The 26,857-nt window shown below is 33.0% G+C and overlaps 2 protein-coding genes across 2 annotated transcripts in view; both read right to left on the minus strand.

Annotated features, from left to right (window-relative positions):
* The window catches only part of LOC145255818 (mitogen-activated protein kinase kinase kinase 10-like), a 281,349-nt gene extending 256,318 nt beyond the window's left edge, over nt 1–25,031 (minus strand). Inside the window, exon 1 of the mRNA XM_080114523.1 lies at nt 23,559–25,031. Coding sequence (XP_079970649.1) covers nt 23,559–24,885 — 1,327 coding nt within the window. The 5' untranslated portion in view covers nt 24,886–25,031. The remainder of the gene's footprint in view (nt 1–23,558) is intronic.
* Nucleotides 25,032–25,525: 494 nt separating this feature from the next.
* LOC145255557 (uncharacterized) overlaps nt 25,526–26,857 on the minus strand; it is a 35,528-nt gene continuing 34,196 nt past the window's right edge. The window contains exon 3 of the mRNA XM_080114013.1: nt 25,526–25,901. Coding sequence (XP_079970139.1) covers nt 25,666–25,901 — 236 coding nt within the window. The 3' untranslated portion in view covers nt 25,526–25,665. The remainder of the gene's footprint in view (nt 25,902–26,857) is intronic.

Raw genomic sequence — 26,857 nt, forward strand, 5'->3', positions numbered from 1 at the left:
TTTATTTCTATTTTCCGATGCAATGACCCACATAATTCTGCTGTCTGTATTGGAATGTCCGGTAACAGTTTATTTTTAAAAAAAAATTTTTTTTTTTCTTTTTAAAATCAATCTTGTCATTTCCTTAAATATTAAAAAAAAAATCACGCAACATCCGTCCGTCACAGTACATCTGACATTTTATAGATTGGTTTCTAGCTAATGCTTGTTGCCAAAAATAGAAGCAGATCCACAACAAGATAAGAAAAAAAAATCAGCTCTATAATAAGTGTCGATGATGATCATTATTAATGAATTTCTTACGCTTATTCTGGAGTTAGGGTTAGGGTTCGTGTTGGGATTAATAAAAGGCATTTTTTTTTTTTTTTTTAAGTCCTCACTTTGCCTCAGATTGTTTACTGTGGCCATTTTAGAAATACATTAAAAAAAATTATCTTTTTATAAATGGTTAGTTGTTTTATTAGGCACCAGGGTGGATTAATACTGCCCCCCCCCCTTTTTTTTTTTTTATTTTTTTTTTTAAATCACTTTCACCCCCAAATAAGGCATATTGCCACTTGGATGTAAGGGACTACTAAATTGGGACCATGCCTAAAAAAGATTAAGATATTGGTTTATGTTGCATTTGAACTTCTGCATATCAGTACAGTTAGGGAAGCAGGTAGCAGGAAGGGAATTCCAAAGGTGGACTGTCACTCGGACCTAAATTTAGTGGTAGCATAATTTTTTATGTATATACTTATTTTCAAACTGAAAAATATCAAAATAATCTGGAGCACTAACTGCTCTACAAGACAATAGCTAATAAATGGGAGATCATTATACATTAAATTTATATGCGAAAATGATCCCCCCCCTCCTCTACTGTAAATTCTAAGTTATTTTTTTCATTTTTTTCTACAAAGTTTTTTTTTTTTTTTTTTTTTTTTTTTTTTTTTTTTTTTTTTTTTTTTTTAGGTATTCATACATTGCCTAAAAGAATGGAATCTTACTTATTCATTTTTTAATTTGCAGCTAAAAAGGCATTTATTGCTACCATTAAAGTTTAAAATGTTTGAAAACCAAAGAATCACAAACCACATTAATTTTAAACAGAAGTTTTTTGGGGTTTTGTTTGCCCCCGGGGGGTCAATTGTCTCTTGAGACTGAACAGAGGCATCAGAATTAGTACCTCAACGTATTATTAATAACATATATATTAGTAATAGTGATCTATAGAGATAAGTAGTAAGATCGTACATTTAAAAAATTTTTTTTAAAGGTTTAAAGCTTTCAAAATTGCCGGACCCGAAAAATAATCACCCCCCCCCCCCTCCTATAATCTTTTTTCGGAATAAAACACCCCTAGCCTCATGTTAACAACGGCTTTCAAACTTGGGTGTGTTTATTCCAAAAGCTGTTCTTAATATGGGCAATTGCCCAAAATAAAAAGGGCAATAATTCATTTCAGTGTTTACAAAATAAGGGATCAGTTTACTATACCATTTTAAGTAAAAACTGATCACCCCTTTCAAATATTGCAATATTAACTTTTTTGCTAGATAATCTGGTATATTTGTGTCTAATCGATGATAATGCACTGAAAAAAAAAATAAAAAATAAATAAATAAATAAATAAATAAAAAAAAATAGAGCGGGGGGGGGGGGTCATGTTCAGGTCTGCCCCAAAATTCATACTAGAATTGTCTGCAAGAACCTGTGACATAGTAGATAAAGTACTTGGTGAAATGTCACTTATAAATGACATTTTTCTGAAGACTAAATATTCAATCTTGAATGGAGAAAGTTACTCAAAATACGATTGTGAATTAATTGGGATTTCTACCTGGTCATGGCTGACAGAACGAGAGTGTTCATCAAATAAAAGTTGGGTTCCATTCAAAATTTTATGCCCAGGGTTCCACAGAAAGACCTGTGCCTCAAATTTGATAGGACTCATCTGAAGAAGGTTGAAATTTGCTGAAATTTTAATTGTTTGATGTCTTAACATATATGAATGCTATGAACTTGCATGCATGTATTGCTAATCTCATAAAATTGTTTATGAATTAGCTCACAAAACTGAATGCAAAAGTTATGTACTTATGTTCAATCATTGCACAAAAATGTCGAAACATTGTTTCATATATACATGACTATGTTTATTTCACCTTTCAATTATCTTTTGTACGTGATGTCAAAATGATATCTTGCAATAATGAACCATTAACTTTTTGCCAAAAGTGCAAGGTCTTGCTCCTTACCATAATAGATATATTTTATCTTGACTGTATAGTCTTTTGATTTCTAAAATATATCACATGTACCTAGTGTCCTATTTATAGGAGAATCAATATTTCGCTTTCTAAATAAAATAACTTTCTTTCCCATTTGTGTACTCTAACCCATTTGTAGTAATTACAGTTTAAACTCAAAAGTAAAAAATTTAGATACTCTGGGACTTAATGGGAGGTGACAGTAGTCAAGCTGGGTGTTTCAAGATCGAATCCAGTTCATTCCACAAAAATCACTTTCACCTAGGATGTTGGTAACCTTCACGTAGTCTGTTCCATATGTATCCAATGTCTTTCTAGAAAGAATTCGGACTAGAAAAATATCGGGAAACCCAATTCCAACAATAGAATCTTCGGATTCATACAATTAGGATGATGAATAGGTTAAACTGAACAAAAACATGGAAGCAACCAAAATCAAATTGTTCCAGAAAAGGTGATCACAAAACAGTAAAGAAATAGATTAAAAACTTAAAGTACACTAACTCTGAAGGTGGGTGGGGTAAAAAAAGTCGTAGGAAGGAAAGAAACACTGCAGAAAAGGGTAAAAGAGTGCCAGAAAGAAACAGGAACAAATAGATGGTAATAAAGTAAAAAAAAAAAAAAAGTTAATGGAGAGGAAAAGAGGAATGTTTAGGGGGTGGGAGGAGGTAAAGTTAGGAGAGATGAAATATAAATAAAAACTAATTCCAAAAAGGTTCCATAGTTGGGAGCTAAAGATGTGTGCAATGTGTAGTGATGGAAATAAAACGGATTTGTGGGGTGGGGCAGAGAAGACTTGGCTAAAAGTGTCCGAGGGAGTATGAAAAAGGCAGAGATGAGGCTACGGTAAGCTGGGTGTTGCTCAGCAAGATGCAAAAAATAAAATCAGAATAGGGGTGGGTCAGCCAGGAGCCAAACTTCAACAACAGGTAGGTTAGTCAATAAGTTGGATGGAGAAAAATACAGGGAAGCAGCTGTTGTAACACACACACAAACTCATCATAGAAATAACTCATTGACGAGAAAGTTTGAAAATATAAGAAACCAAGGCATTTTTTTTGTAGTTCTCAAAATATATTTTCTACAATTGCAAAAAAACTTTCTTCTCCCATCTACCTACATTTTGAATGAATTCAATTATTTACGAAAGTGCATTTTTTTACCTAAATGCGAGTTGGGAATAATTTTCCCTTTAACCAATTTGGTACCCCCATATAGGGAGCGGCATATATAGTGTTTTTAAAATATAATTATCCACCGACATGTGTTCCGTCATCTAGCGAGATTCGAAATCAGGACCCCACGGTAATATATTTTTTCAATATATATATATATATATCTTATTATAGAAAAGTCACTGTGTGTGCGAGTTCTTTCCTCATAGATTCCGAAACAGCTGAGCCTATCTTTTTCAAATTTCACATCAAGCTAATTTATATGTCTGGCAGTGTTCTTAGATATGTACAAAAATTCATCCGATAAGTATCGAAAAAATCCAATCTTAAAAATAGTCTTTCTCTTATAGATAAAATAGAATTTCTACAGGGGAATATTTTATGTTACACCGGCTGGTGTAACATAAAATATTTTCTTGCAAAAATTCTATTTTATCTATGACAGAAGAAAGACCATGTTTAAGATCATGAAACCTAAATATGAGCTGACGTGATATTGTAAACAAACACAGACGAAATTTGATGAACGACTATCATTTTTTAATTTTTTTTTTTGCAAATTAGTCCAACGCCGAGGGGGACAGTTATACGAGTCTGACTCCTGTCGATTTTAACGTATGAGCTTCTGCCACTACAACTAAGTTGCTCGGAAATCTACACATGACTTGTTTATAGTGGTGAAGGTTTCGTGTAGAACCATCCTACTTTTTGGTATGACCACTGCCATAGGACAGAGTTTCCTTCTCCTAGATACACGTCTTAAAGACTGGGGGTGCATCTCTCCCAGTGAGTTAATGCGCCCCCAAATACCAACATGGAAATTTTTACGGCGCGGTACATACATTGCCTAGACTTCCCAAATGGTCACCCACCTGGTACTGGGCAGGCTTAACGTTGCTTAACTTCGGTGATCTGGTGAGAACAGGTGTGTCAACGCAATTATATATATATATATATATATATATAATATAAAGCTGAATATCTGTGTGTATGTGTGTCAGAAATTTTGTGTAAAATATTGAATAATTCCAACCCGTCTTTCTAAGCTTATAACTCCTCGAAAAATGTCATTCAAGCCCTAATTTTTTTTTTTTTTTCTCTCTCTCAATTAAAAGGGGCAAGGACCAAGGTTTCATTAAAAAAAAAAAAAACAAACAAACGTGGTTTTTTAAAAAAGGTTTTAAACTTCGAATTTTACAGGTAAATTTCTAAAAAACACTACTTTTTTATTTTAAATTTGAATATATTATTTATTGATCATTTATCTTCAATTTGTGATATATAACACTTTGGTAAGCAAATTAATTATTTACTTTTTAATAGATATTTCAAAATGGGAGGCGTGAAATAATTCGACCCCCTGTCTTTCCAAGCTTATAACTACTCGAAAAATGTAATTCAAGCCCTAATGTTTTTTTTCAATTAGAAGAGCAAGGACCAAGGTTTCATTTAAAAAAATAAAAGAAAAAACAAACAACGTGGTTTAAAAAAAAAAAAGGTTTTAAACTTCGGACTTTACAGGTAAATTTCTAACACTACTTTTTCTTTAAATTTGGATATATTATTTATTGATCTTCAATTTGTGATATATAAAACTTTGGTGAGTAAATTAATTATTTACTTTTTAATAGACACTTGAAAATAGGAGGGGGCGTGAATTTAGAAAACGTTTGTCTAAAATATTATATTCGGTTTATTGGAAAGAGCATTAAATTTCACATTGACCCTGAAAACATCGTAAAAATTGAATCAATAGAAAAATTGATAGATTTTTAAAATTTAAAAATCGAAAAATACTGAGCTCGTAAAATTCAATTAATTTCATTACTGTTTTTTAAAAAATAAAAAATATTTCTATTACTTTTAAAACAACTTTATTAGTTTATTTTGGAAGTATAATCCATAAAGAAAATAAACACCCCACTTTTAAAAGAGAAATTACGAGTTTTTTATATTTTATTCACAGTTTCGTGTTAGGGGTGTCAAAAATTCCTACAAAAATTCTGATACACCAAGTGTATGTGTGTGTGTCTGGTCACGAATAGGCTCCTATATGGTTGACTATTTTAAAAAACTGACCACATAATGATAGATGTATCGAGACACAGGAATGGGTATGTTTGATCTGGCAGAACAGTGGTTCATTAAAATTGTGGGGGTCTGCGTTCACGCCTGGTCCACAAAGTATGGAAATAAAAAATTAAAAAAAAAAAAAAAAAAAAAAACGTTTACAAGTGTTTTTGATATAGACGTACATAAAACATACTTATTAAAGTATTCTTAACTTAGGGATGGTATAAAATTGTGGGGTCTGCGTTCACGCATGGCCTCCATAGAATGGAAATAGGCACAAACTTTAATAAAGACTTTTCATATCTATCTGCGTAAGTATACTTTCATAATTATGTTTCAGTTTGGAGAAATATGGTATAAAATTATCGGGTGTTTGTTTGCGCCTGACCTCCATAGAATGGAAATATGTCACAAAGTTTAACAAGGTTTTTTAATATAGATCCACAGAATATTGTGATAAGTGTTTCAGTGTGAACAGGTATGGTATAATAAATTATGGGGTTTATCTATTTTATTTTTACTTTCATCATATTTTGCTTTGGTTTTGATACCCCCAAATTCGAAGCTAATCTCATTACAACCCTTCCTTTTCATAACCTATCATCTATAAATATAAAAGCGAAAACGTATGTATGTGTGTTCGCCTTTTCTGTATGTCTACAAAAGGCTTTTTTTTTCAGAGAAGCGGTCGGTCGGTTCACAACTTTTTATATCACATATAAATCGTAATATCTCACAGTTAACAACGAAGCTCGCCTGTCTATTTAATTTGCTCGATTTCGGGAAGATAAATATTCAACATTTGTCGCTCGCCGCATATGGGTTAGTCTTTTTCCTATAACATCTTGGGAAAATACTATCCCGCAGTCAAACTTGACCTCATTAACTCATTAAAACGGGCACCTGCCAAACCAAGTAATTAAATAAATTCAAACGTGTTTCCGTTAGCATCTCACGGTGGGGAAATGGTTAACGTCGCACGGTTTTTTTTGTTTTGTTTTTTTTTTCACTTAAATTTACAACTTTGCCTCAACGGTTCGGGTTCGATCCTCATACTTTTTTTAAACCCCCCCCCCCGAGTTTCCACACACACACCTCCAAACACCCGGGCAACGCCGGGTACCCCTCGCTAGTACTTTCATAAATCAGAGTCCATTTTCTGTAGGTTGTTTTTGAACTCAGTCAACGACGGGTACTTATCCTAATATATATATATAAAGTTATAAAATATATGTGGCAATTAAGCTACACAGAATATTCTGTGTAGCTTAATTGCCATATATATTTTATAACTTTCTCCCTACGTATTGAGCACCGTTGAAGTAATACTTCCATATATTAATTTATGTGATTAAATTAATCATTATATATATATATATATATATATATATATATATATATATATATATATATATATATATATATACACACACACACACGAGCGCGAACACATAGGAGAGAGAAAAAAGGATTGGATAACATAGGAACATAAAAATTAAATTTTCAACCAGTAAAAAATTCACGCAACATTAAACAGCCTTCGAATGGGAGAACTTTCTTTTATTCCAACTCCTCACATTTGAATACCTACGATAAATTTTCTCAGCTTACGTTTAATTATGCTTCACAAGTCACAATCAAGCGTTTGCACCTCATCCTGCCAACATGTCAACCGCGCTGGAGTGGTCACATGACTTGCTTCCATACCTTCTCCCTCCCACCCTCGCTCCCCCTTAGACCCATCACAGGAAAGAGAGAAAGAAAAGAAACGGGCGAACAAAACAATATCGGTCAGGTCAAAAACTGAAAAGTTGTATCTTCAAAACTGAATACCTTTTTATTTTATTTTATTTATTTATTTTTTGTTTTTTTTTGAACAAGTGTCACAGATGGAAATACAATGTTCGTAAATTGTTTCTTTCATTTTCAATTAAGTACAATTTGGTAAACGATATTTCATAAAGTAAAAAAAAAAAAAAATTTTTTAAATTGGGTCGGATAGACCGAATACACAGAATTATCAGTCTCTTTCTCTCCCATAACAGGCAATGACCAAATTATATTTTATCAATGCCTAATTGAATTATTTTTTATGTAGATATGCAAAGTAGTTTATATACGAAATAGTCAAAGTACCTGTTCATGACGAGTGTGAATCTTGGCAACTAATATATCTATTAAATAAAAGGAGCTTTGCGTGGGCGAGAACTCCAAAACGGTTTGATTTTTTTAAAGAAATTTCACACAAATGTACTTCATGTACCTATTTACTATGCCTCCCCACGGGACAGAGTTAGACACCAGGGTCGTTTTTTAACGTGGAGAAAAGGTACAAAAATAAAAATTGTCTCAGTCGTGAAAGATTTCTCCTCCACTGAACGAGAACAAGAAATAGAAGTGCAGAACAGATACTACACTTTGATCTTGACCAAAAGGCCAAATGTACTTCATGCATCTCGCAGTGTGTGTGTGTGTGTTTTACATAGGAGTCACTTATCAAGGCCCGGAGGCCACTCGAGGATAAGGGTTAATGGGTATACATTAGGTATTGTGATTATAGCGTAGTAAACATAGACAGTGGGAATTTTGTAAATTGGATTACTTGGGGGGGGGGCGGTTCATCAAGAACTTGTTCACGTTGGACTTAGATAAGTTTTGTATCGGAATGTCTTTGATAAGTATCGATAAAAAAAAATCTGATGAAAGAAGCAACAGGCGATTTTGACCAAAGTTAACACCTTCCACAGCCTAACAGCACAAGTGCATTTGAGAAGTTTTATTACCACACAAGCCGAAAAGCGTCATAAAAATCAACAGTAGGTTCATTGATATGATGTGGTGCGTTTGAAATGAAGGTTTTTGCTTAGAGCACAATTGAACTATGATACTCGATTTTTGCATTCAAAACTTTAATTCAAGTCATATATATAACAAAAATTATTTTATAAAATCAACAGTAGGTTCTCTACAGTACAATGTATTTAGCAATGTATTGTGGACTAAGTAATTGCGGGGAGGTATTCTTGCTAGTGTATGTAAGACTTTCACAAAAAACACTAGTCTAGTTGAAACCACTATCAATAATTTCCCCCCCACTATGTGCTTAAACCTAAACGTAGATTCCATGAACAAAGTTTCTTAGAACTGCACGCCTGTAGAACTGTTCATTTCCTGCTTTCCAACTGACTACAACATAGTCGTCTTCTTCAAGTCCAACATAAACAAGTTCTTAAGGCATCCCCTTAAGTCATCCAATTTACCAAATTTCCACTACTAACGATTACTACAACATTGTCCCATTGACTTCCGTACACTCATTAACCCTTATCTTCCAGTGGCCTCCGGGCCTTGATAAATGGTGAAAAACAAAAAAAAGTTTAAAGTAGGGCTGTGGAATCAGCAGCTCAATTTGAAATCTTGAGGCCCAAAACTGACCACAATCTTTTCCCACTACCAATAATCTATCTACTTATAATATAAATGGTAATTTGTGTGGGTTTGAGTTCGTTCCCTATAGACTCCAAAATAGCAGGCCTAATTGTTTAAAATTTCACACAAATGTACTTTATGTGTCTGGAAGTATTCTTAGATAGGTTTTGTATTGAAATGTCTAATAAATAACAAATAATCGATAATCAAAAAAATCTGATGGGAGGAAAAGTATGATTGTGCCGAAATGATCAGATCAATGTCAGAGTGAATAATAAAAACTCAACTTTATAGATGTATAGATAATAGGGTTTTCTGAATATTTACGCTGCCTTCGTCTAAAATCATGGTTTCCTTTATGATTTACAACAAGATGCCATTACATTTGTAATGAATTTTCATTTGTTCAATGTTTGCATTTTAGTTATTGTTGGGGTGGCATATTTACAGATTCTAACGATAAACTATTCCTGATGTCATTTCCGGTAAGCAGATTGTTTTGCAGTCAGTCTGGACTCAAGACTAAGAGGGAGAGTCTCATAACATTACTTGTCCTTCAGTTGAACGGAGTTTCCACTAACTGACATACTTCTCTGTATTTTCTGTTAATGTTTTTTCCATTTCACTGTTTCCGAGTCTTCTCGTTATTTCTTTCAACATTTACAGTTATACACTGAAAATTGGCTTCTGAACCAACAGCATGCAAATCTGGATGTAAAAAAAAAATTCTACACTACAGCAAGAATCCAAACTACGACAAAAAAAATCCAGACTACGACAACCCCCTCCAAATAAATTCCAACTATTCCTGCTACCTTAACTGTTCTACATCTGACTAAAGAACTTTCATTCTTTTAATTGAAATCTCCTGTTTCTGCACACATCTTCCTTTTACTACTTTATTATAAAGATTTATGTATATACCTGCCTATGTGACTGCTTCTCTACGCTTATCATTCGTTCAATATCAGTTTGAAACAAATTTCTTTTTGTTCATGCTCTTTGACAAAAATCAAGATTAACAGCCCGTTGTACATTTATAAGCATTTAACAATCATCTATGTTTACAATAACCCGTTTGTACATATTCATCGAAGGATACAAAGATGTCTTTGCCGTGGACATAAAATATATTTTCAAGAGAAATATTTGTGGAATTTCTTTTATGTCATCTTTTCAACAAGACACGAAAGACTCAATAATACAATAAAAAAATAAACAAACAAATAAAAAAAAAATGAGAAATAAAAAATATACAACTTATATCATTACTGCTTATTCGGACATTTTCTTGCAGACATTCTCCACAAAATCTAAATCTGATTTTCTATACCTATAGAGAGCTGAAGTTGTTAAGATACCTTAGATCGACCGTTGTTCCATCCAGGTAGGGTGCTGCAGAGAGCAACTTTCAAGTTGAGGGCTGTTCGAACCACATTTTTTTTTTTTTTTTGCACCTCCAACGGTATTGTAGGGCAGTCAGGAGATTTCAATATCATCCAAGGGATATCTCTATAAATTTATAATCGTGTCGATCCTCCTCTCCAGTCATACGATATGGCCAATGAGAAGAGTCGACCAACAAAAGTTAAAAGTCTTGAACAACGATTGCCTCTTCATCATACTACATTGCAGCAAACTAACATTGTGCAGATTACCATTCTTCACCAACGCCTCAGCCTGAAGTCTTATTCAATGTTTCAAAAATGCAGGGGTCACCCAGAGGTGAAATTAATTCTGCAAGCATATTGGTGAGCAAATGAGCCACAACCATTAGAGAGAACTTAGGAGAGCTCTGAGATTCACACAAATGGTCAGTCTTCAACAGTGGTATTATGATCGGTTGACCATCTCGTGCAACCTAGCCTGGACAGCCATACATAGTACCCACTATAACCAATTTTATACAGGCACTGGTTGCTTATCCAGTTTTATAGAGTTGTACCTATCTGGTGTTGCCAGGGATACAATAAAATCATTTTAGTTACTAAGTTTCATTTGTCTGCACACGTTTTTAGACTTGATATAAACAATTATATTCTTTAGTTTAAAATGTACGGCATAATCACGTTGACACACTGATTTTCGTTAGATCACCAAAGTTAAGCTACGTTGAACCTAATCAGTATCAGATGGGCGACCAATTTGGGAATTCCAGGCTCTGTATGTAGGGAGACGTCGACAACTCGCTTCAAGAGTTGCAAAAACCCAACAGTTATTTCCCCTAATGGGGATATACATGCGACTGGGGACCGCTTGTGAATTTCATAATCCCATGGAACTTCCTCTTTTGGGGGGAAGCTGGTTAAACCCGCATAGGGTTAGTGCAGTCTACTTTTGTTAAACTTTAAAATAAGTTATTCCCCTTGCTTACTTTTTATTTCTTGGTCATATTTAAAAGTTCTTTTATATGAGCAATCATCCGGGCCAGACCTTTTTTTTTTTTTTTCTTTTTTAAATAAATAATAGTTAAGTACATTATTTTGCCAACAACATGATACAACAAAAGCAAATAAAACTTTGCTCATCCGAAACAAAATTTGATATTTTCACTTAAATGCTATCTAGGTCCGACTTTGAAAATTTGACAAGATAGCACTTGATACTAGATAAGCAAGAAACGAATATATTAGGTCATTCCAGGAGTTGTGTCCGGATATTACTTTGCTAAATACAACTTAGCTCATCAGAAGCAAAATTTGATATTTTCACTTAAATGCTGTCTATGTCCGACTTTGAAAATCTGACAAGATAGCACTTGATGCTAGATAAGCAAGAATCAAATATATTTTCCAAAAGTTCTGTCTGGATTTTAATTCTTGGAATGCTTAACAGACTTAAATAAAAAGAAAAAAAATTTAAAAAACTTACTAGTAGATGGAAAGAGATCATAAAATAAAATCCTGACTCCATAAACAATTAAATACATCTAATATAATGGGTACTTTGCTTTTAGTGAGGATTTTAGTTATAGCACAAATTGTAACTTGTGTTCAGGTTTTATAAATTACTTGATGTTTTAATTATGTATCAAAGCAGAACGGATTGTGTTTCGAAGCAAAATTTTAATGTCAGTATAAATAACCACTGGATACTACTTTTCGGATATGTTTGATAAGATCACTACCAGTGGTAAATGGCTACACATGTTGCATGAAGCAAATAGGGAAACAGAAAGGAAAAGAGAATGGATAGCGCTGTCAGGAGAGGGATCAAAAGACAATGTGTGCAACCGGAAAACGAATCTATCTATACGTCTGAGAGAGAGAGAGAGAGAGAGAGAGAGAGAGAGAGAGAGAGAGAGAGTGTGTGTTTGTGTGTGTGTTTGTGTGTGTGTTTGTGTGTGTGTTTGTGTGTGTGAGAGAGTGAGTGTGAGAGGGATCAAAAGACAATGTGTGCAACCGGAAAACGAATCTATCTATACGTCTATAAAAGTGAGAGTGTGTGTGTGTGTGTGTGTGAGAGAGAGTGTGTGTGTGTGAGAGAGTGAGTGTGAGAGGACACTTCTCAACCTATATACTCAAAGAATTTTTGATCTACGTAATTGGTTTTTATCCGGGTGGTGGCCGAGGGGCTGCTAATTGATCAAAATTCAAAAATTTTGGCTTGAGGATTATCGGATTTTTATCTGTTAGTCAACTGTATCACGACTCTGCATGCGCAGGTGTCGATTGTTTACATTATGTGAAGTTGGTTTGAAAACACATTTCAAAAGATCGTTTTAAGCTGGCCCAATGATTATTGTACTCGACTCCACTGTATTTAGGTTCAGGTTTCGATCTCAGCTCAAGTATTTTTTTTTTTTTTTATACATGCAAGAAATGAATTGTTTTGAAAAAATACTCAGATGCACACGTCTCAGTTCTTTCAGTTTTTTAAAGGATTTTTTTTTTTTTTTTTTTTTTTAACAGTGGCGGTAGAAATAGTTCCTGTTAAAAATGTCTTCAAGCACCTATTATAGAAATAGCCCGAGAATAAAGAAAAACTATCAATGTTACTCCTGTTGGAAGGAGGGTGTAGTGAGGAAGAGCTAACGTGCTTCTTAACTTCTGGCGTAGCGTTACCGGTATTTCAATTGTGAAGCAATTTATTGAAATAAAATATAAGAGAAAGGACCCGATTGAAAAGTATACCATAAAAATTTACAAAAGTATACAGGGAAAAAAAAAAAAAAAAAAGAAAAAAATCAAAAAATTAGTTCTTACTTGCACTTTTAATAACAAAATTTAAAAAATAAGTTTTTATTTTATTTCAAATTTTATAAAGAATAGGTTTATGAAATTATAAAAATAAAATTAAAATAAAGTGTTTCCAATAATTCTTTTAAAAAAATAAAATAAAAAAATAAAATCAATATAAGTCCGAAAAAAATGTCCATGATTATTAAAGCTATAGAATTATAAAACTCAAATGACCTTGTAACGAGTGATGTAACCCACTTTCCAGTTTACGACATCCAGTTGCGCATGCGTACATAAACATTGACCCATAACGTAAACAAATAAACACAAACCGCTTTTGCAGATTTTGACCCGCGCACTGAAATAGTAACGTTATTATTTCGAAATCATTATTTAACATGGGAAGAGTGGGGTGTTTTGCAACTATTCTTTATTACAACTATACTGTCGCTATTTTCTTACAACTAAACAACTTTAACCTGTTGACAAACATAATTGTAGTAAAGCCAAGACTACTACTACTACTACTCTCTATCCGTCCTTTTTCCTTTTTTTTATTTTTTGTTTACATTTCTAGATACAAAACAGTTGTGTGAGAACAATGAATTTGTTGACACATTTACTAATCTGTTTCAATATTAGTTTTATTTTATTTAGGTTTTATTTTTTTGTTTCAGGTTTTATTAATTATTTTGTTTTTAGATTTTAAGTTCCTATAACTTGGTTGAAGGATTCAAATATGTTTTTTTTTTCCATTCTTATATTTCTCATCGGTAGGTTCATGTGTGTTTTTGCTGCTAAATGACTTTCGTCTGCGTTCGATTCCTAGGAAAATCATGTTTAATTTTCGATTTTTGAGCGATTATTCGGAAAAAATGGGTAACTTTGCACGAATAGGGAGGATTTTTTTTTTCATGCTTGAGTGATCCGTCCGTGATTTTTCATTTTAATATACTTTCTTAGAAATGTTTCTGTTATGTAAAAAAAAAAAAACAACAAAAAAAAAAAAAAACTATTTTCTTTATGTGACAGTGTCACGCTCATACATGAATTCCATAGCTAATATAACATACTGACCCAACGGGTCACGGGTAGTCTAGTAAAAAAAATAAAAATCAGAAAACATAATTGATATATAATGTATTTGAACCTGTAGCATACTTTCGATTTTGTTTTTAGCTGGCAAAAATTGCAACTAAGCGATAATAATCAATAGATAATTGGCTCTGTAATAATAGCTAAAACTTCTGCATGAATTGAAAAATAATATTCATGCGAACTTTAGGAAGCACATTAGCTGACTATATAACGAGGAAGAGAAATAATGGCTCACTAACTTGCAAAGTTGATACGAGATAATCTTGATTTAAGCAAATATGGTTCATATTTACCTAATTAGCATGTACTTAGAGATGAAAGTAGCCGATTGGGGGGCGAGGGGGGGGGGGAAATGAAATGAAAGAGAAATTTCCAACATGGGGAGATGAGAGTACAGGTATGTAGAGAGAACAATGCCCTAGCAGCTTAAGAGAAAGACATTGAATACCTGTGTAGAGAGAAGGTGACAGGAAGCCGCCTTTAATTGAACAAATGTCATCAAACTCCCCTAACCCTCCTCATAATTAAGTCTTATCCTTCAAAGCAAAATTACCATTATCATTTCAGTTTTCAGAGAGAACTTATGTGAGAGAAAAAAAGGCAAAGAAAATGAAGAGAAAAAAGAAATGGAAAAGAAAAAGATAAAGAGAGGAAAAAAAAAATAAGATAAGATCCAATGCAATTTTCTATCTTCTATTATATAAATCTTAAACATCTGTGTGTGTGTATATTGTTTTAATTGGAATTCATTGAGATGAGTATTTATATTAATTTTTTTAGTTATTGCGGACTATTATTCTCATCTTTATTAGTTGTTTCACGACGAAGGCCAGAGGAATAGTTGGCTGAAACATCATGAAACAAATAAAGATAATAATAGTCCGAAATAATTAAAAAAAAAAAATGTGTGTGTGTGTGTTAGTATGTCAGCTAAAAACTTTGTTAAAGAGAGCATTCCTGCGGACAAAAATATTTTAAATTGGGGAGGGGGGGGCGATTTTCTCAGAAAATCCGTTTCGTTACTTTTTTTTTTTTTTTTTTTTTACTCGTATCATTTTTGTGCAAAATTTTTAAAAATTCCAAGGCATAGTTATTGAGAAAAGTCCGAATGGATGAACGGACAACGGTGAATTTAAAAGGTGCACTCGCCTTTTGTCGAGGGACAAGTGGTGTAATAAAGAATTCTAAAAAGTGTGTTGAGATTTAATTAAGTTAAAAAGAATAACATTTGATGCCGATGGTAAACAACTTCTTTGAAATGATAGTGATCCACAAGAAATCAATCTGCATTCATTGGGATACATTTCAAAATGGAAAATGAAAAAGCTGTTTTACAGAAACATTTTTTATAATAACGAACATATTTAGATTTTTCTTTCAAAATCTTTCTAAAATATTCGATGCATTTTTCATCTCATTTTTTAAAAGTTTATAATATCTTCCTGTTTCGGTTATTGGATCAACTGAGCTAAGAATATCAAAATATTTCAAGATTGATATATTTGGATGTGACGGATAATAGAAAGATGAAGAGGATCCATTTGGTTGAAAAAATGGCAATTTCATCTCTCCATTATCTGGATATTTTTCAAATACCCATACTAACCACCAATTTTCAAATACCCATACTAACCACCAATTTTCAAATACCCATACTAACCACCAATTTTCAAATACCCATACTAACCACCAATTCTTCTCATGAAGTGCTGTCACAAATCCGTTAATGTCTTCGAACTCCATATTGTTTAGTTTTATAATTCAAGCAATCCTTCCTTTATTTTGTGTCGACACTTTTTACTTCCACTGGAATGAAAGTGTGTAATTTTTATTATCCTATAATCACGGAGGAATTTCTAAATCTGTCTTAAGAGGTTTGCTTCCTTTTTCCATTCTGCAGTTGAGGAATATAAGAAATGTATTCCAAAAATATTTTTTCTTGCCAAAAAATTCAGCTGTCTGGGTGTCATGATTTGTTCATTATAGGGTCGCTGCAGCCTAGCGTTTGCTTCTAACTTTTTAACAGTGACACCTAACCCATCACATGGTCCTTTCCCATGAGAATTAGCAAAAAAGTGCCACTCTACATCAAGACCAAAATCAGATATGTTTGCACAAACTTATAAAGTTTTAAAAATTTTTATAGTGTGAAATAGAGAAATATATCTTTTGGACATCAAAATCAAATTTCTTTTAAATTTTCTATAAACTTGGAAACAAATGGACAACTACTGCATCATGCTTGAGACAATCATTATTACAAACTTAATAAATTCTATTTCTATAGTAGCAGATGGATGGATGCAATGTAGCTTGATCATTATTCCAGTGGAATCCTTGAGCCGCATCTTGCAAAATAAATGAATAATTATCAGAAAAATCTGCTATTGTTAACACTTCACCTTTAAAGAACCTTTTCTATCAGAACAAAATTTTGATTGTGCTTTGGCAATGAAATTATGCTTTTGCCAGTCGAGTTGGTCTTAGAACTGACAAGACACACAAATACAGACTACAAGATTGAAATTTTGCCAGTCACCATAAAAATGTAAGTTCTATTTTTACATGTAAATGTAGAATGCAAAGAGTGGTTATCAACTGATAGAACCATTCTACAAACTATCACAATCTACAGAGGAATTCATCCAAACTTTCCATGCAGGCCTTCACACATTGAAGCATCCAAATACTAATTATTTTTCTTTTACACTTCGGTAATGTCAGGTAGGTGCAGTTAGTATATAAATCTTTAAGTATGTACTTCTCTAGCCATACTGAAGAACTGTAATACAGTGAAACTCTTTAATCTTTTTCATCCTGTATTTTACATGGAGATAGTCTTGACCCATAGCACTTGAAATTCACTTTGAGCTGGCTCCATATACTTCAAGGAACAATACTATTTACTCTCACATTAAAACCTGATCTTGTGTCACACCTTGCCCTAGTGGGGAGGCAGCTAAATAGGGTACGGTATGTTTTATTCACATCAATGTAAAAACAAAATGTACTTTATACAGTTGTTTTTATTTTATATATATATTTTTTTTAGAATAAGTGGAAAACCTGTGTCAACATTTTATGTGCACCCATTTAAAATACGTCCATCTCGAAGAACAAGAAAAACAACATTTGTTGTTCCCGAGCGCAGACAATGAGCAACGAGAGTGATTACGTCTCTTGATTTACAACAATGTGTCCGTATGTCACAAGTGAGAAAGGGGAGAGAAAAAAAAAAAAAAAAAAAAAAAAAAAAAAAAAAACTTTTGTAGACTTTTCAGTTTCTCCTGACCTATTTTTATTTTTACCCCCCCCCCTCCCAAATCATTTCTCTTTTTATTGAAAATAGTTCTGCTGACTTGTTTTCTACAAGGGGATGTATTTGCTTATGTTGGGTGATCGATTATGCGGTACAAAACCAAACAAAACAGACTTAATTTGGTTTTTTTTTCAGACTTTACATATAAAAAATCAAAAAAATGCCGAACCACTTAACCGATCATTAGATTGGAAAAAAAACAGATTCCAATTTGTAAATTGAATAATTCATACATTAGCAGTTTCCATTTAAAAAATAAAAAAAAAAATTTTTTTTTTAATTCAACAAAGTGTCACCAAAGGTTTTAAAAGTAGTAAAAATGGTTTGGGTTTTGTCTTGTTTAATTTTATTTAATGCTACTTTGTGGTGGAAAAAAAAAAAAAAAAAAAACACCCGTTTCATTAATTTTCTTCAAAAATTTTTTCATAATTTAATTAACTACGTATCAAAACTTTAGACACCCTCCTTTCAATTTATAAAATGTCTTTATCTGTATTTGTGGAGAGTGGAGAAGGGCCTCACGGGAGAGGTGTGGGCAAGTTTGAGGCTGATCGAACCCAGTATGAACAACTGAAGCGTGATATTCAGAAAGGGAACGTGCAAGAAGCAGTTTACGAGCTGGGGCACCAAATTGGTCTGGAGAGTATCATTGATAAAGTAGTCGATAAAAATTCCATTCTAAGTGACACTCTTGGAGGTTGAAGGCTCAATCTTCAATGCGGGCAATACTAAAAATACAACTGCAAATTACTTAAGACTTCTACCCAGTCATGGCTGACAGAACAAGAGTATGCTACCCCCTCTTGGATTAAATAAAGGGTTCAGTTCAAAATTCTGTGCCGATTCTTAAGTTTGACAATACAGGCCTGAGAAAACTGAGGATACATCAGCTGAAACACGAGGATAAGATTAAAACAATAGTCCAAATTATTTTAAAAATACAACAATGTCGGTTGATAAAATTAAAAATATTTGTCAAGAATGAGAGTTCAATAGAAACGTTTTAATTTGAATAAAATATATATCAAGTGGCTTGAAACCAAATCACAACGTAATATTAGGAAAATAAATATTTTACTTGTTTGAAAATTTATCACAAATATATTTCGGAGGTAGACTCCATCTTCAGTGTGTTCTTTTTGTTTCTTTTTTTGCTTTTCTTCTTCCTTGCCATGTTGTAAATTTGGAGAAAGATGTCTGTATAGAGCCGCGCGTTGTATCTGGCGGTTGTATTTTGAAATGTTTGAACTGTGCGTAGGTAACGCGAGAATAATGTCAAGAATGAGAGTTCAATAGAAACGTTTTAATTTGAATAAAATAAAACACGCATATTTGATATTTTTTAGATATCTGAATTGATATGGAATTGTGGATAGGCATAAGAACATATCAATAAAAATTAGCACTTAAACATTTTACATTTCTGAATTTTTAGATGAGGATTGATAATAAATATTTAGATTATTCTGACTATTGTTTTCATCTGTAGTGTTGTTTTCAAATTTCGGTCGATGTAACCCAACTTTCTTGTCAAACTTAGGAACCTGTACGGAATTTCAAACAGAACCGTTTTATTTAATCCATGGGGGTAGCATGCTCTCATTCTGTCAGGCATGACCAGGTAGAAATCTTAAAAAATTTGCAACTGTATTTAAAATATCGCCAACACTGAGGACTGAACCTTTAAGCTCTAGAAGAGTGAAACATACAATTGAATTTTGTCAAGTCTTTTATCAGTTATACCACAGGTCCTTGATGTGGCTACGTGTTTGAGGGTCTTCATTTTTACTAGTCTGTTGATATACTCATCTACTATTCCATGTTCGAAATTCAAACATTTTTAAACTTGTTTGAAATTCTGCAACTTAGTTTCACTATGAACTGACCTTTAATATAGAACCGCATAGCTTCCCGGTCTGTATCTAACTTGCACCAGTTGGCTTTTCATATAAAATACCACCACTACCACCCCTCCACATCTGTTTACAATAAACACAACACATGCAGATAATGTTTGGCATCAACTGTATTCAATAACAAAATTGCAATCGGTCTACAGAAGAAAAATAAAGAAAAGAGAATAACAGATTAATACGTGCCGTCCGGTTTCGTATTCCTCCAACACTCATTTATTTAAAGCATTGGTTGCTTAAAGTAGAGGTCAACTCCAATTCACACTGAGAACAGGATGTTGTCCACAAAACCCTTTTGTAGATTAGCCAAACATTCACACATGTAGTTCAGCTTTTGTTTCATTATAAAATATTGACTTGTTCAGAAAATGCCGACTGATTTCTTTTTTTTTTGGACTCAAATTTTTAAAAGTCGATTTCTTTTGTTCTTTTTGCAGCGTTTCATACAAAATGTTACATGCTTAATAATTTATACATATTCTCAAATCCTACTATATATAAAGGGCAGTGAGTAGGTTTGTATGTCCAGCAAAAAATCCAAAACTACTAAATAAAGTCCCACAAAATTGGTATATTTTTGATCAGTGCTGTTCCAAATGAATATCTTAAAAAAAAAAAAAAAAAAAAAAAATTATATATATATATATTCCTTCTTTGACCCTAAAATAGCGCAGAATGCATAAGATCAGTTTTCCAAACATTTCATGTATGAAATAGAAAGTAATTAACTTCTTTTTTTTTATCAAGGAGTTACTTCCATTGTACAGACTAATTCCTCCAAAAATCTATATAAAGGAGAATTGTCTGCATGTACTAGTGTGTGTGTGTTCAGAGAGAGAAATGGGCTGTAGGGAGGAAAGTGAGAGGAGAAAATGGATAAGGAGAATGATAAAGAGGGATAGAGAAAATGGTAAAGTGATAGAACTTTTAAAATTTTAATACACTTTTGCCCCGGGGTAATGCCAGGTAGCCCTGCTAGTCTTATATAAATAAAACCTCCCATTTTGTTGACATTCGTAGTTTTCTTAACAAAAAAAGGGTATAAATCCATTTCATAAATAATCATATGACAACAGTATTCCATACATGGTCTTATAGTAAATTTATAGAGATGGAGAATAGTTCAAATAGTGAGAAAGTGTTAAGAGCGATAGAAAGCACCAATTTCACAAAGACCAGTGGGATCCAAATATATAACCTCCAGAACGATTTGATGTGAAAAAAACCCAAGATAGTACCAAAGTCTTTTTTTTCTTTTTTTTTTTTGCAAACTTTAACCAAGAGCAAAGCCATCCATGTGAATCTCGAGAAGAAAAGGGACACGCCTACAATTGAAAGGTAATAGCAGAGGTGTCCTTTGTCTTTTGAGACTAAACGGATTTGTTAATCGTAAGTTAATTGTAACGTCAAGTCAATTCAAAAAATGTTTCGTTTGAATTATTTATTCGAAAAAAAAAAAAAAAACTTATAAAAATCCAATGTTGTTTTCATTACAAAATTGTTTTATTAAAATTATGTTTTCTTACGCAAACTTTTCAATAAATGTTTTTACAATTATATTTTGATAAATTTTTTATTTTTTGTTTTCAAATGGTGTCCGGCCAGTTTAGACAATTATGAATGTCATTTTCATTTTCTGTTTTAAAAAAAAAAAAAATGTTTCATGAAAAACTTTCAGTTTTCATTAATTAAATCGAAACATTTCCAACTAAACAATTACAGATATATGTTCTCTTTCACTTTTAGTTTTTTTCATAGTTCTTTCCAGAAGTAATTAATATCTAGTTTAATTTTTTTGTTATTTATTTCTAACTTTGGTCATAGTTTAAAATAGTGATTTTTCCCTTGGATTTAAACACGTCTCCAGTTTCGGGAATAAAGTGTAAAAGCACCAAAAAGGGGCGCTTATCTTTTGGCAAGTTTTTTTTTTTTTTTTTTACCGACACTCTTCCATTAATAAATGGATGAAAAATGTCTTGTCAATCTTTATATTTTTTAAAAATAAAACAAGCAAAATCAAATTATTTAAACAATAAAAGGTTTAATAGAACAATATATACTTTCTATTTTCTGAACGAAGGCTGTTTCAGGAAATATTTCTAAAACTAAAGTGAAACTGATCACGTGGTATCAGTTTGCAAAACTTTTTTGAAGTATCCAAAAACAAAAACGTTAGAACTATATATTATATGGCGATGTACACACAATGAAAATAATAAATAAAACTATAGAACTTATCTACATCAATTTTGCTGAAATACTAAATGGACTATTCGGAAAATGGAAAGAAGTTAAAAACAAATCTGCTTAATAACATTTGCCTTAATAAAAACATTCAGCTTAAATACACTCAAACACTGATGGCTGTGAACACTAGCTAAATGCACTTACAAGTAACTTGTAACATGCTAAATTCATGTTACAAGTTGAAGCAATGTAAAAACCAGTTACTGTTGTATGGATAAGGTGCAAGTCATAAGGAAACGAATATTAAATAGCTATTATGAAACAAACAACCAAGACAAAAATAATAGCAACAATAATAAAATCAAAAATAGCACACAACTATGCAACTGCAGAACCAGAGACAACTGTCCTCTTATGAATTAATGCTAGACAAAGTCATTACAGTCAACAAAATTATTGAAAATAAGTAGTACAGAGGTGCTATAGAAAACACCTATCATATTGATCTTTGAAATCCAGCATTTAAAAACCGTACAATTCTAACTAAATATACACAGAATAACAACAAAAAAACATCAATACCATCCTACAGTATAAATGTCAGGAATTATAGGTTTGTATCTAGAGGAAAAATAAAATAAGATAGGGGTAGAAAAATTAAAACAGATGGGAGAGAGAAAAGCATAAGTTGTCAGGCAGATGCAAGCCATAAAGAAACGTACGGCTCCGTTCAGTCCTGTCAGACTATGGATATCAATTGGAGGGTGCTTGCGCATGACACTAATCACACCTCTCAGTTGACACTTTAAATTCCAGTTGCAAGTACATATAAGTACAAGATGACTAGAAAGCAGGGAGCACATAAAGCACCTGGCGTTCCCAAATGGTTACCCATCTGGTACTGGCAGGCTCATCATTGCTTAACTTTGGTGATCTTGCGAGAGTCATTGTGTCGATGTGATCGTGCTATATAAAACACAAATATTAAATAGTTATAAAGAAACAAACAGCTGCAAAAACAAAAACCAAGGCAAAAATAATAGCAATAATAATAATAAAATAGCACAACTGTGCAACTGCAGAACAAGAGCTAACTGTCCTCTTATGAACAAATGCTGGACAAGTAATATTGTATTGATACACAAAGTTATAACATTTAACATGGGTATGCCCATAATACAGATGTTTTTTTTTTTATTATTTCTTTTCATGGAGAGAGACTGGACAAGCATAGATTCCTTTTTAAGAACAGCATTCAGTTTTGGATGCCATCCTGAATGTCTATGTAAACACCTCTACGAAGAAAATTGCCCCCTCCCATTTTTTTTTTTTTGCTGCAATCAATGTTTTATCTGAAAGGAAGACTTATCTACAATAGGTAAAAAAATAAATAAAATCACAAAAAAATTTTGATACTTGTACAGTTTAATCAAAACATCAAAAAAATGAAAAAAAATAAAAAATAAAAAGGTTATTATGTACGTATTCGTTTTTGGACTGAAGATCTCCGCTAAAAAAATTGACTTTTGAGTAGATTTTTTTTTTTTTTTTACAGCGGAAAAACATGTTTTTATGACAGCGTATTGAAGGTAGCCACCTTAGAATTTTTTTTTTAACATGCCACGGGGAAATAACTCAATTTAAAGTGCCGACACTCTCTCCCCATCTTTAATGCTAGCTTTTTTTCCCTTAAAAATCAAACCTTTTGCTTGGTATCAAATTGTTTCTTTTTTTTTCGCTGTAAAAAAAAAAAAAAAAAAAAAAAAACTACTTGATGAAATAAATGAAATTTTTTTTTTTCGGGGAACTTCATTCCATAACGGATACGTACGATATAAACTTTGATATTTTCATTTTTTAATGTGTTGAGTAAACTGTACAAGTACCCAAATTTTAAACAAAAAGTAAAAAAAAAGTGGTCTACTCACTGTTGCTAGATTTAAGATCCCTGTGAATTAGCGATAAAGGCGCATCTTCGTGAAGATATTGCATTCCCCGAGCAATTTGCATGGCCCAGTCCAAAAGTATATCAGGTGGTATCCTGCGTCCACCACTCAAAACGCGATTCAAAGAGCCGCCAGCAGCATATTCCATCACAAGACACAAATTGGGTTCTTTCAAACAGACACCCTTCAGAGCGGCAATGTTCTCATGATTTAACAACCAAAAGAGCTTTGCCTCTTGGCGGACATTTTCAATAGTGACATTAACAGACTCGTCAGGGTTCTGCCGGGCGGCTTTGATAGCCACCTCCTCACCTTTCCACTTGCCTCGGAACACTTTACCAAAGCCCCCAACACCGATGACCTCTTCAAACTCGAGTTCAGAAAAGTCCACCTCAATCGGACAGTCATCTTTCATTACAAAATTACTAGGGAATATCCCAACCTTCTCATTGACACGGCCCGTCCACCAACCGTCATCCCCTGACACCCAGGTATCGGTTGACAAAACTTCAACCTGGGTGCCCTTCCGTAGTGTCAGCTCATCTTCACGCGAAGCTTCATAATCATATTTAGCTGTCCATAGCTGAACAGAGGACGTAGTTGGGACGCTGGATTTCGTCGTTGGTGGTGGTGCTGGAGGTGGTGATCGGTAGTGGTACGGTGTCGGGGTGTACTGCAGGTGCTGGGCCTTCTGCTGCTGTTGCGTTTGGTACAAGCTGTTTTCGTGATCATCTTCCACAGACCGAATGCCACTCCTCAAAGGAGATGCTCCAGCATTAGCAGCACTGCTGCTACTGCTACCACTACTACTATTAACGCTGTCCCTCCACGTTCCAGTTTTCGGAAGACCGCCCTGTTCGTCTGGATGCTTCAGGTAGCGATGGCTGATAAGTTTGGGCTTGTCTACTGCACTTGCTGTTTCCATGGAACCGGTCCCCGGGTGGCCCCCGCCGGCCCCAATGTACAGAGTGAAAGTGGAATAATACGTTGTGCCACGGCCACCCAGATCATGTGAGGGGTCACAGATCCGGTCAGAGTGGGGAAATTTGTTACTTCCACAACGGTCGGTTTTGTTTAAGTCTGTTAGAAAGACGGTGGATGTCTTTGAGTGATCATCGAGACGAATCCCAGGCACAATGAGATGTGCTTTGTTATTTGCAACAGATAGGTTGACGCACTTCTGAACGATGTGAATTATCGGTGAAAAATGTTGGGAATGATGTTCACCAGAATCCAGATAGACGCCGCAGTCTCGTTTGTCGTTGTTATACTGCTCTTTACCGCTGTCCGAGGTAGCAGTACTAGGCATGAGATGTTAGTAAATGGTTACGTATCAGTTAGGTGAATTGATGAACTATTTAACGCAAAAAAAAAAAAAAATTTATATTGTAAACAATCTAAGGTCTTTCACGACTTTTGTTTTTTGTTTTCGTTGATTTCGAAGAGATGAAAGTTAGTTCTTTTCCGTAGTCTTTCGGAAGTTTGTTCTTACTGGCCAATCTAACGAAAAGATAACTTCTTGGTTTGTGTTCAGCAACATCTCGAAACAATTGCTGCAATCTGTGATGGAACTTGGTCACCCTTTTGATGAAATAATAAAGATGATGCCCAGAGGATGGCCAAAGCCTTATGAAGAGTTCTTTGTGGTCACCTACCGAAGGCGTGCCTTGCATCAGCTGCAAGTTGTTTAGACACTTGTTCCTGGAAGGTTTCCAACATATGAGCATTCTTGAAGCACACTGAAAAACTTGATAAAAAAATTGATTTTATTTTTAAGATCACTGGTTATTTTTTGCAGATTTTGTTAGTAAGAATTTTGATTTTTTCTAAAAATTTTTAAATCCATACAATTTATCAAAAATTGTTTTTTTTTTTTTGTTTTGTTTTTTTTAAGGTAAAAAAATAATTTTTTCTATCTTTTTCCTTCTTCCAGCAAGAAGGGAGTTGTTTGAAAAAATCCGCAGTAATTTTTCACTTATATATATATATTTATATATGTACATTTTTTTTTTTCTATATTAATATACCTTCAAATCTGTTTTATATATATATATATATTTTTTTTTTTATTATTATTTTTCAGTTTTCATTAAATTAATTGAAGAATATCCAAGAATGATCCAACAATGAGGACCGATAGAGTCCCTTTAAAATCAGAGTAGATCAAAGAAAAACCAACTAGGAGGCCTGGAGTGAGTTTTACCTTTGTGCTGGGATATTTCTTTGCCATCCACAGGGAATAGAGTATTATAACCCCGAAAGTAGATTTAAGAGCAGTCACGTAGGTTTCTTGTGCAGTATAAGATGATCCAAATCGGTTGCAATCTTGTATAAAAAGAAAAAAAAAAAAAAAAAAAAAATCATATAGTTTTATATATAAAAAAACATACTAGTTGACAAAGCCAACTCACTGTTGCTTCACAAAACAAAAATTTGGATTAAAACACTTCATAAGTTTCTTATGAATAGGTGGTCACATTTTGGTAATTTTTTTTATATAAACTTTAGAAAAGACCGTAAAGAAGTGAAAAGAGAAATCAATTCGATTGAGGGTTGCATAAAAGAGATCAAGCATGTTAGTTTAGTTTAACTTACCTCCCTTGAAAATTAAAGAACAACTACTTTATAAACGGTATTGCTAACTTACTCTTTAATTAAATCACTATAATTACCATTGACAGACAAAACTATTGTGTGTAATATATATTACACAAATACAATAGTTCTGTCATATATATATATATATTTACATATAATAAAAAACAGAACTGTAAAGTAGAAATTTACAAAAAGATTTTATTTGACAGAATACTCCAAAGCTAGGTGCTCCTTAATCCGGAGTTTCAAAGAATGCTATTTCTTCTCAGACAAAAAATTTGGTTGGGATTAAGATATAAATAACTATATTTTTGTTTAGGAATTTGCTTTTTCTTGATTAGCAATTTCCGCCTCAAAGCTTATATACAGTCCTGGTCAAAATCATAAGACCAAGTAAGCGTTTATGAATATTATCTAATTTTTAATCAAACAAATGGTTGAAACCATTGCCAAAAGGGAAAATATGATGGAAAAAAAAAATGAAATCTGCTTCATTCGAAATCTTAACCCTGATCTAATAATTATTTTAAAAAAAAAAAAAAATTTTCACCTGGTCAAAATAAGACCATTTAATAAAATCGGCTAGTTTTGAAAAAATGAATACGAAAAGCTTTCTATGTTACTAAAAGCAACTTGTTAGTGGATAAAAAAACATCTTACTAAATTATAAATGGCAAAAGGGA

This window comes from Euprymna scolopes, chromosome 31, assembly GCF_053919585.1.
Source record: "Euprymna scolopes isolate OS-2025 chromosome 31, ASM5391958v1, whole genome shotgun sequence".
Classification (NCBI taxonomy): Eukaryota; Metazoa; Mollusca; class Cephalopoda; order Sepiida; family Sepiolidae; genus Euprymna; species Euprymna scolopes.